This window comes from Siphateles boraxobius, unplaced genomic scaffold (genome assembly GCF_051911475.1).
Source record: "Siphateles boraxobius isolate OS27281-9 unplaced genomic scaffold, OSU_SipBor_1 29, whole genome shotgun sequence".
Classification (NCBI taxonomy): domain Eukaryota; kingdom Metazoa; phylum Chordata; class Actinopteri; order Cypriniformes; family Leuciscidae; genus Siphateles; species Siphateles boraxobius.
This window is the reverse complement of record NW_027508908.1, coordinates 5,966,331-5,977,500: the sequence shown is the minus strand read 5'-3', so window position 1 is coordinate 5,977,500 and position 11,170 is coordinate 5,966,331. Positions and strand designations below refer to the sequence as shown.

At 38.1% G+C, this 11,170-nt stretch overlaps 2 protein-coding genes across 2 annotated transcripts in view; one reads left to right on the top strand and one right to left on the bottom strand.

Annotated features, from left to right (window-relative positions):
- Nucleotides 1–758, top strand: part of cab39l (calcium binding protein 39-like) — an 11,326-nt gene extending 10,568 nt beyond the window's left edge. The window contains exon 9 of the mRNA XM_077246289.1: nt 1–758. This exon is cut by the window's left edge and continues 1,049 nt beyond it. The gene's annotated coding sequence lies outside the window, so the exon portion shown is untranslated.
- cdadc1 (cytidine and dCMP deaminase domain containing 1) lies at nt 604–9,755 on the bottom strand. Its single transcript, XM_077246288.1, has 9 exons — nt 9,548–9,755; nt 7,987–8,087; nt 7,473–7,650; nt 4,413–4,994; nt 3,287–3,336; nt 3,035–3,210; nt 2,471–2,660; nt 2,267–2,312; nt 604–1,486 (listed from the first exon to the last, which is right to left on the bottom strand). Exons 1-9 carry the CDS (start codon nt 9,648–9,650, stop codon nt 1,422–1,424), a joined length of 1,491 nt encoding a protein of 496 aa, XP_077102403.1. The 5' UTR covers nt 9,651–9,755; the 3' UTR covers nt 604–1,421.
- Nucleotides 9,756–11,170: the final 1,415 nt, after the last annotated feature.

The window sequence follows — 11,170 nt, the reverse complement described above, 5'->3', positions numbered from 1 at the left end:
CTATAGTGCTTTGGCATTACTATCGTATGCTCTATACTATAGTGTCCTTAGTGCTATTGAATTTGTTAACTTTAGTACATCATACTAAAGTGCTTCTTATACTGTTGTGCAGCTGTAGTGTAATATTCATTTCTATACTATAGTATTCCTTTTACTGTAGTATGTATTTTGCGCTATAACCCATAATTCTGCTGTCTTTGATGATTTTGACAGAAGTAGATTGTTGCATAGCTGAAAAATGAGATGAAATGAGGACGCAAATGTACAAAACAGGTGCCTTTTGTTCTTGAGTTGTTAATTTACTTTTCTTTTTTTGAAGAAATTTTAGAAGGGGGAGCTTAATTTCTTTTTGTTTTTAATATGTTCCCATTGAGCATATTTAGCTTGATTAAGCAATGAACCTCTTTAACTCACTATATTTGAGTTATGCTGTTGAAGAAAACTCATTAAATTTCATTATTTTTTTCCTCTACAGTTGATTGATTTCAGTATATATTTTTTTTACAGTCATCTTTAGTTTTATGTGATGAATAAAATTTGTTTAGGTGGTTTGGACCATCAATCAAAGTGTGAAGAAAATTCATTTGGACTCTAGGCAACAAGTTTCAAGTTTGAAATATCCATCTGAGCCAAATTTATTGAATATATTTGTCAGAAATTACATTGACAGTTCAAAATTTGAGTTGTTTTTTCCTATTACACATACATTTGCAGTTTCCTTCTGAATAGTACCATATCAATAAAGAACAACTGAAGCACTGGCAGTATCACGGACTCTTTTTTTAAAAGAGAAAAAGCTCATATGGATAGTGTAAATCTGTACCCTATTAAAATCAAGATTTGTTAATTTATATATACATTTTATGTATTTTTTCAGTCATTCTTGCCCTTTTAATTTAACAAATTTAAAAAACATATTGTTCTGTGCAATTTTAAAACCATACAACCCAGTTTCTAAAAATGCATACAATTAAATGTTTCTTTGATGGGTTGTCCTATTAAACTAATAAAACTAGCTGTATTGTAATTATAAGATAATGCTTGTTTGCATCATTCAGCATGAGTATGGCAGGTTAAATGTTCGTTATCACCAGTAACTGAACGAGTTTTTGATGTATTAATGACATTTTAAAGGAATAGTTCACTTAAAATGAATTCGGTAAGCAAAAAGTTGATGGACCCCGCATTTTTATAGTATTTTTTCAATGTCAAGTCAACGCTGTCTTCAGCTGTCTGGTAACTGACATTCTTCAAAATCTCTTCTTTTGTGTTCAGCAGAAGAAAGAAATTCATACAGGTTTCATACTTGAGGTATGATGACATCATACTTGATGGCAGAATTTTCTTTTTTAAGTGAACTCTTCCTTTAACATCATCTGTTCCTGCCATACACACAAGAGAGCAGCTTTCGAAATGTTTTTCTATGATCGCAGTCTCTTATTGCACTGAAAATGGGTTTCCTTGTCTTTTCGTTTCATGCAGCCATCTGCAAAAAAAAACAAAAAAACATTCAGGGTATATTGCATGTAATTATGCATGCCGCTTTTAGGAACATATTTGAGAAACTACATTGAATATTATATAATAAGTGAATATTAGGTACTTAAATTAATTTAATAAACCACCGTTAATAAAAAAAAAAAGGTGTTCAAAATGTGGTGACCAGTCACTGGGTCTAAAAAACACTTTTACTTACACATTTTAACCTAAATTGTTGATCTTGGTTTTAAAAAAAAAGTACACAGACAATTACCAACAATACTAAACTGCATTTTGGTAAAGTAGCTGCCATATCACCTTTTGCCTATTTTTTTAGCGAGACAATTTGATAAGTGGGCATGTTTTTTAAGGTATACTTTAGAATTGAGGGAACGTTTACATGACAATGATGTACTAAAAACAGAAACGTTTTTCCTTCGCATTTTTGCAAAGTTTCGCATACAGAGGACAACGCTGTCAAAAAGATTCCCGTTCACACGGATCCACGAAAAGGACTAAAATCGATGTATTCTGCTTCGAGGCCAGTAGTTGGCGATGTCACTTTGTAAAGAAACACTACAAGCCTATAGACATGAAGCGCATGATGTCTCCTTTTTCACAAATTCACATTTTTGTAGTTAACACAGACGATAACAGTATCGTTTTCCAAAGTTTGTGTTTTCAGGCCACCAAAACGCAGTTGTCGTGCAAATGAACGGCCATAAAACGCATGCGCTTTCTGTTTTTAGTTGAAAACGGTGTCGTGTAAACGTCCCAAAACACTTACTTGCTGTAGGCAGAGCAGCTTGTTCTGAAGCAGATTTCTGTTGCCACTGAAAAAATATATTAAGTTAAAAAAAGAGCCAATTTCTTAGTGCATTTTCAAGTATAATAGTTATTATTTATGATAAAAATTAAAAAAGGAGGAAAAAGACCAAAGTGCTATATTTATGTATTTTCATTGAGTTCATAATTTATCATCAGCACTTACAATGAACTTCTGGACACCGTTGAGTTTGTCAAACCTGAGGTAGGAGATGTCGTGTTTGACTTTGTTGCTGTCCAGGTCTGTAGTGTAAATCTGCTTTATTCCAGCGCAGCCAATCAGAGGAACACACTCATCACACGGGCATTTAGTCACAAACATCATTGTGTTCTCCTCTTCTTTTATCTCTGCGCTCCTGCAGATTGGAGGGAAATAAAAGAGGAAGGTGGGAGGCTGATGAAAGATTGAACTTTTGAATTGCTTGATATTCAAAATAATAAAAGCACATCTCAACCATGAGTTGAAAAATAATTCAGGTGCGTTCAGATTAGTGAAATCCCATGTGCAAAAAAGGTCTGTTGTCCTCTGTCAATAGTGTAGAAGCACAGAAGTCAAATAAATCAAGCAGCTTTCTGTTGAAATTTGAAAATGAGCGAAATCTGTGTGGGGAACTTTTTGGCTTTCACGCGAAACTCCTGAATTCCTATTGGAACGACTTGATTTTGCAAGTGACTGCACCTCTTTTTCTTGTTGCCAACATTTCTTCTGACAGCTTCCCATGAGCCTCACCTGAATGTGAGCGCGTTCTGCTCCGCATGGAGGATGTATCTGTACTTCCTGTTCTGTCTCTCTTTCTGCTTGTGATCCATCTGAGGGTACTCTGCGTATTGTGAGCCCACTGGATAGGCGTTGTATCCACAGCCCACTAGGTAAAGCCGACCCGTGCCATCACATTGTGATTGTGACTGCAAGCGGAGAGGTGGTCTTTATTAAAATACATATAATCATAAAGTCAAGTTTTCATTGCGCTTTTTGGCTCACCTGTTTTCCCTCTGCCCAGATAACTGCACCAACTCCCACTTTAGGATCCTCTACACAAAAATAAATAAAAGTGAAACAGTTTAATCATGTCCTCGATTTAACTTTGCATTCTGACATCCTCCTCCAGGAAATGGCATCATTTTGGCAGGAAATCAACAGTATTAGTAATGGACTTATAAATGCAGTGATGTTTTTTTTGGTATTAGTTGGTCTGTATTGCTTTAAAGCATTCCATTCTGTTTGATGAAGAACATGTTTTATCAACATTTCAATGGTTAAAAATATTAATATTAGCTGTCACCCTCAATCCTTCACAGAGCAATGGCTAACTTCAGCACTTTCTTTACAACTTGTTGGTAACTGACTTGGCATTTTGTGAGTTCCTAAATCATAATTAAGTTCAGACAAAGTCATCCTACAACTGGCTTAAAGTCAGCATGAAATGGAAATTCATGCTATGTATTTTGCTTATAATCTAATTCATCTTCTCGATCTCATTGTGAATGATTCATCCATGCATGTTTAATTTTTAGATATTAACTGGATCTTCCAGTGAAACGACAGACTTCTCTGGTGACGTATGATTTAGCCCGCCTAAGCTCCACCCCTTTATTACCATCCATTCAACGGCAGCCATATTGCTCCAGAACGCACACCACACACACACCAGCTTATTGGTGGAGAGGAGACAGAGTGCAACTAGGAAAGGATGGTGATACTCATAATTTCAAGGTAATGCCATCTATAACTGGACTCATTTGGCGAGTCACGCTAAAAGTAAACTGTTTTAATAAAGGCAGTTGAAGCTTTAGTGTAGGAAAAAAAGAATAGCCTGCATTAAGTGTGTAATAATGACGGCAATCTTATATTCTTATTGCTGACCCTGTTTTGAAATGGAGCAAATGGAGTCGATTCTGGGAGGCGATCTGATTGACTCCTACGGAGGGAATCAAGAGTCAAGAAATCAAGAAAAATACCTTCATTTTTACTGACACTAGATTCATGTTGGCAATTTTTCCCATCACTTCTGAAGTCTCGATTTGTGTATTTTTGATAACAGCTGAACATTTTGTTGTCAAATAATCAAGCAAGTTAATCATAAGTAAATGTAATCAAACAGAATCACCTGTTCTACACGCCAATAATCGGGCTTGTATGACACAGTGCCGTATCACATCCCGAGGTAAAGCTGGAGAACCCGTCCCTAAAGGCTCTCTCATGAAGAAACCATATTCGTCCTGTAGAACCGGAACACTAGCGGCCACGGACGCGAGAATCCTAATGAGATTCCTCATATGCTGCCTTAAGTTGCTAAAATTGGGTTCCACACAAAAGTTCTCCAGCCCCATCTTGTTCAGCACATACATATGCTGTTCTTCATCATTTATAAAGAACCTTCCCAAGAAATCATCCGAGTTGTTCCACCATTCCTTTCTAAAGACATCCGCAACATCCAGATTTGGATTGTCCACCGCGATCTTCCCAAGGAAGTCGCAGTTTTGGGAGGTTTGGTCCACGAACTGCAGCATGGTGCTGTCCAGAGGTTGCAGGAGCACACAGATGTGCGGCCTGCTGTTGGACTTCAGTCGCTCTGCAGCTGTGGCGTCGAGAATGGCTTCCTGGTGACTGGAGTCTGCAGGATCACGTCTGCCTGACAGCAAGCCGATCTCAGCATCACCGGGCCAGTAAGATATCCTGTCCACACCAGCTGAACAAAGGACATGAAAGACAATGAGACAAGACAATGAGAGTTGAGAGGGGCAATCAAATATAAAACTGTATAAATGCATAAATAAAATATTATACGCTGGTGGGGGTCAAAAGTTTGCAATAATTACGTTTTCTACGTTTTTCAAAGAAGTCTCTCGTGCTTTTGTGAATTTATTTGATGACAAATACAGTTTAAACAGTAATATTATGAAATGTCATTACAATTTATAACAACAATGCTATATAATCATCTTGATACATTTACAAGATGTACTTTATTATGTGATGAAAAGCTGAATTTTCAGCATCATTACTCCAGTCTTCAGTGTCACATGATCCTTCAGAAATCAGTCTAATATGATGATTTTCTGCTCAAGAAACATTTATTACTATTATTAATGTTGAAAACCATTGTGATGCTTAATATTTGTGGAAACAATGATGAGCTACTATTAAAAGTTTGTGGTAAGTGAGTTTTTTTTTTATGATAAATTAATAATTTTATTCAACAAGGATACATTAAATTGATTGAAGTGACCATAAATATATTTATGTTACAGAAGATTAATATTTCAAATAAATGTTGTTCTTCTGAACCTTCAATTCTTCAAAGAATATTGAAAGAATGTATCACAGTTTCCACATGATTTCCATTACACGAGAGTAGGTGTTAAAACTTCATGCTGATTTGTACTCGGCTTTCGCCAAGATAATCACCAACTAAAAAGTAGCTTTACAGTAAGCTATGCTTCTCCATCCATTTACGCTTCTTTCCATCTGGTGATGTGAATCTCCTTCTGTCTGGTGTTAATAGCTGCAGTGTACTGCGCGTCATCACACACAACGGCTGCAACCACAGTGCGGTCCCCCCATAACAACCCTCTGGATTGAGTGGAGTAGGGAACATCTCTGGGGACTTCAAGTGGGCACCTTCCGTCCTCAGTGTTTCGTCGACTAGCCCACGACACCTCAAGAGGGCTCGACAGTGACTCTGGCGTCCAAGAGTCACCCCCCTCCGTCCCCCACTCAACTCAGCCCAGCTTACTGACCTCTACTTCCCTCCTGCTGCTGAGACCTAACCACAATCTCACACTCTCTCCGCAACCCAACCATACGCGCCAACCCGTATGAACACAATATCTGCCCAACCACCCATCATTCACGCAATATACACAGGAACGTAATGACTGTAAATACTATACAACCTATACAAATAACCAACAGACTCTTCAAGTTTTCAAGAAATCTACGAAACCGTAGCATGGCGGCCTGTACACAGCCAGCTAGAATCTTTCCGTCTCAACCACAGCCAGTTGCTGCTCCTTTCTGCTGCTTCAGATAAGTTCTTTACTGTGCGACGCAACTCTTGGCCACTGAATCCGACGTCTCTGAGGAACCGGGTTGTGGAGTGTGCCACAAAACCTCGACAACCCACTTCCACTGGATAAACCTGGACTCTCCATCCTCGCTGTTCTGCTTCAGTAGCCAGCTGAGCATACCGCAGTTTCTTCCTCTCATATGCCTCATCTACCGCATCCTCCCATGGCACTGTTAACTCTATCAGTTGAACAATGCGTACTGATCCAGACCACAAAACAATATCTGGTCGTAGGTTAGTGGTGGCAATCTCAGGTGGAAAAATAAGCCGTTGATCAAGATCAGCCAGCATCTTCCAGTCCCTAGCAGCTTCCAGTTGTCCTGGGCGAGAATTGGTGTTAGCACCTTTTCTTGGTGGTTGCTCGCCTGGGCGGAGGAATATTGTCTTCTGCGTGTAATGTTTTGCTAGAACAGGCGGCAACTTATTGGTCATACTACGCTTGCCTTCCAATGCTAAAGCCAAACATCGCAATACTTGGTCATGGCGCCAAGTAAACCGACCTTGGCTAAGAGCCACCTTACATCCTGTCAAAATGTGCCTTAATGTGGCAGGTGATGAACACAAAGGACAAGAGGGATTCTCTCCTACCCAGAGGTTTAGGTTCTGCGGTGATGGGAGAACATCATATGTTGACCTAATAAGGAAACTGATCCTACTCTCTTCCATTGACCAAAGGTCTTGCCAGCCCATCTTGCGTTATTCTACACTTTCCCATCTCATCCACTCTCCCTGAAAGTGAGAGTGAAAATTATTAAGCCGCACAACTGCTTTCAACATTGATAATAAAAAAATTTTTCTAAGGATCAAATCATCATATTAGAATGATTTCTGAAGGATCATGTGGTACTGAAGAAGACTGTAAATTTCAGCTTTACATCACAGGAATAAATTACATTTTAAAACATAATCAAATAGAAAACAGTTTTTTTAAATTGTAATGATATTTAACAATATTACTGTATCTTTGATCAAATAAATGCAGCCTATGTGAGCACACAACATCCAAACTTTTGACCGTCAATGTGTACATATATTAGAGAGAGAGAGAGAGAGAGAGAGAGAGAGAGAGAGAGAGAGAGAGAGCAGTTCTAATCTTGCCATTGATGAGCATCTTGAGGCAGGTTGAACAGGGTTTTCTGGAGAAGTAGAGATCACATCCCTTCAGTCGGGGTCCATGTTTGACCACAGCCACCTGTCCTGCATGCAACTGCACACTGGAGCAATGCAGACCCAGAACCCTGCGCTCATGGACCACCACCAGACCACTGTCCCCAGCCTGGTTGCAAATACAATACCTTGCTTTTTAATCAAAGAAACAAATAAATAAAACAAGTTGATACTGAAGCAGCTTGTAAGTGTTTTCGTCTCATATCCATACAGCTCATGAATCAGACGATGAAGCGAATTTATGCACACTATAAGTTCATTAGCATCTCCTTTAGAGCGCATGAGTCATCATATACACAGCAGGGACTCGGTGCTGTGGGAATCAGCTTTCAAATAATAATTCTCAGTGCTGTATAGAAGGCTTTTTCCCAGAAATAAATACAAATCCGACATTTTACACTGGTGGATACACCAATTTCTTTAGAGGAATTGAAAATATGCCTACAGGATCGTTTTCTCGCTGACATGCTTCTTTCTTGGGGAAAAGTTCCATCCATAAACTCAACAATGTGAAGAGGTTGGCTTTGGACAGTCGAGGTTCCTGACCTGAAACAAAGAAAAGACAAAACTAAAAACATTTGCTTAACTACTTAAATAACTAGGCTACTTCAGTGCTATGAGAGGGACTTGTAATCAGAGATAGATTGATAATCGGTAAGAACACAGTGTACATTTTTAACTTAACTCAATGAAAATAAATACATTTGTGACCCTTTAGAAGGCAGAACAACTCTGCATGAGTAAACTGGCATAATATGAGATCAGACAACATGGTTTCATACAATCAATTTTATTTTTAAGTGTCAGATCCACTTGTTTTAAAATCAGATGTATTTTGAATATTTTAATATGATTGTTTTTATCATTATTATAATTATTAGTAGTAGTAATATAATGACATTATATTTATACGAAACTGATTAAGGTTAGGGTTCAGTGGAAAAGTATAGTCAAATTGATTATCATTTTATCTCTAATAAGCAATTGTATGCTATATTATTATTATTAAAACATTCTCAATGCACACTATTTATTTATGTAGTCTGGGGTTGTTGTTGTTTTTTTGGTTTTTTTTTGGTCAAAATGCGGAACAACAACAAAATAATCTGCTTTGTATTTATCGAAAATTGTTAGTACAGAATCTGATTCAGAATTCGAATTAGAACAGGTGTTGTGTTATCAGACTGCTCTTAAAATGAAGTTGCTGACATAGACATTAAACGAGGAAATATAAAATATATAATAGCCTACCAGTCGGGGCATGGACAAAATGTAAATGTCTCAATGGCAAAAATTAAAGAACATAGCCTATTGAAAGAAGAAATGACACGGTATTGGCAACACACTGCAATTCAAAGTTATATATCCACTGGACAGGCCAGTTCAGATTCTTCCACATCAGACTCACTAATCTGTTTCTCTGATGACATCCGTAAGAGTAGCACTGAGTCACTTATTAAAAATAGAATTTTAAAGAATATAAGAATGCATGACTGTATGTTGGATTTCACACACCCACTAATTGGTGTACCTGAATTAGTCAAACTGTTAATTAGGTTTGTGCATCTCGTCATTTCATAGAATGAGTATCAGTTACTACTTTCTTTTAACAACAACTTTTTACCCAAACAAGGATTTAACTATTCTGGAAATTAACATTTCATTTCATTTAATGAGAAATTAAACTACAGGATGCCTTTCGTAACTATAATTAGCAGCATGTATATCATATTAAAATAATAAAATGAAAATATATATAATTTATTTAAAAAAAAAAATGTGTAATTCTAATAACCAATCACTCCAATTTAACAATTAAAAACGTGATTATATAATAGCCTACCAGTCGGGGCATGGACAAAATGTAAATGTCTCAATGGCAAAAATTAAAGAACATAGCCTATTGAAAGAAGAAATGACACGGTATTGGCAACACACTGCAATTCAAAGTTATAAATCCACTGGGATCTGGTTAGCACAAGAAGACATTGACATGTTAATCTAACCTTGTACTTTGGCATCCGTCTGTACTCCGGTCTCCCTCACATTTGGAAGAGATCTGTTCCCCTCGCCATCCCGACAAGGCCACCGACTGTCAAATCCTGCCATTCAATCGCGATCAACATTGACCTGTCATTGACTAAACTGTCCCAAACGACAACAGCCCGTCCGCCTTTATGCTGTCATCTTCCTATTTGCTCTGACGTCACTAGTGGGCGGCGCATCGTTTCTTAAAGGGTTAGTTCGCCCATTTAAGACATGAAGTTGTATGGAATCCTTACCAGCACTATACAGGTCCTTCTCAAAAAATTAGCGTATTTTGATAAAGTTCATTATTTTCCATAATGTAATTATAAAAATTAAACTTTCATATATTTTAGATTCGTTGCACACCAACTGAAATATTTCAGGTCTTTTATTGTTTTAATACTGATGATTTTGACATACAGCTCATGAAAACCCAAAATTCCTATCTCAAAAAATTAGCATATCATGAAAAGGGTCTCTAAACGAGCTATTAACCTAATCATCTGAATCAACTAATTAACTCTAAACACCTGCAAAAGATTCCTGAGGCTTTTAAAAAAAAAAACAGCCTGTTTCATTACTCAAAACCGCAATCATGGGTAAGACTGCTGACCTGACTGCTGTCCAGAAGGCCATCATTGACACCCTCAAGCAAGAGGGTAAGACACAGAAAGAAATTTCTGAACAAATAGGCTGTTCCCAGAGTGCTGTATCAAGGCACCTCAGTGGGAAGTCTGTGGGAAGGAAAAAGTGTGGCAAAAAACGCTGCACAACGAGAAGAGGTGACCGGACCCTGAGAAAGATTGTGGAGAAGGACCGATTCCAGATCTTGCGGGACCTGCGGAAGCAGTGGACTGAGTCAGGAGTAGAAACATCCAGAGCCACCGTGCACAGGCGTGTGCAGGAAATGGGCTACAGGTGCCGCATTCCCCAGGTCAAGCCACTTTTGAACCAGAAACAGCGGCAGAAGCGCCTGACCTGGGCTACAGAGAAGCAGCACTGGACTGTTGCTCAGTGGTCCAAAGTACTTTTTTCGGATGAAAGCAAATTTTGCATGTCATTCGGAAATCAAGGTGCCCCAGTCTGGAGGAAGACTGGGGAGAAGGAAATGCCTGAAGTCCAGTGCTGCTTCTCTGTAGTCCAGGTCAGGCGCTTCTGCCGCTGTTTCTGGTTCAAAAGTGGACCTGTATGCCAAAATCATCAGTATTAAAACAATAAAAGACCTGAAATATTTCAGTTGGTGTACAATGAATCTAAAATATATGAAAGTTTAATTTTTATCATTACATCATGGAAAATAATGAACTTTATCACAATATGCTAATTTTTTTAGAAGGACCTGTAGTGCATACAAACTGACCCACTCTGTAGTCACCCTCCTGGTCAGAGTTCTAGCCGCTGGCAGTTTTTCAAGAAAGTACTCCCGGTTAGTTTCCAGGGCCTCAAAACTGTGGGTTTTTATGTGAAAAAATTATTTGCGTTTCAAAGCTTGGTTAATTTAACACACAAAAAACACGCCGGTCAAAATTCATACCTCAGTTTTAATCGGCACTATTTTCTTTCCATTTCTATCAATCCGCGCTGCTGTCAACGTCAACAGT

Coding starts and splice junctions, on each gene's coding strand:
- cdadc1 (XM_077246288.1), bottom strand. CDS start 9,650: ATGGCAGGATTTGACAGTCGGTGGCCTTGTCGGGATGGCGAGGGGAAC. Junction 7,651..7,986: donor GTCAGCGAGAAAACGATCCT/GTAGGCATATTT, acceptor ATTTGCAACCAG/GCTGGGGACAGTGGTCTGGT. Junction 3,337..4,412: donor ATTATTGGCGTGTAGAACAG/GTGATTCTGTTT, acceptor ATTTTTGTGTAG/AGGATCCTAAAGTGGGAGTT.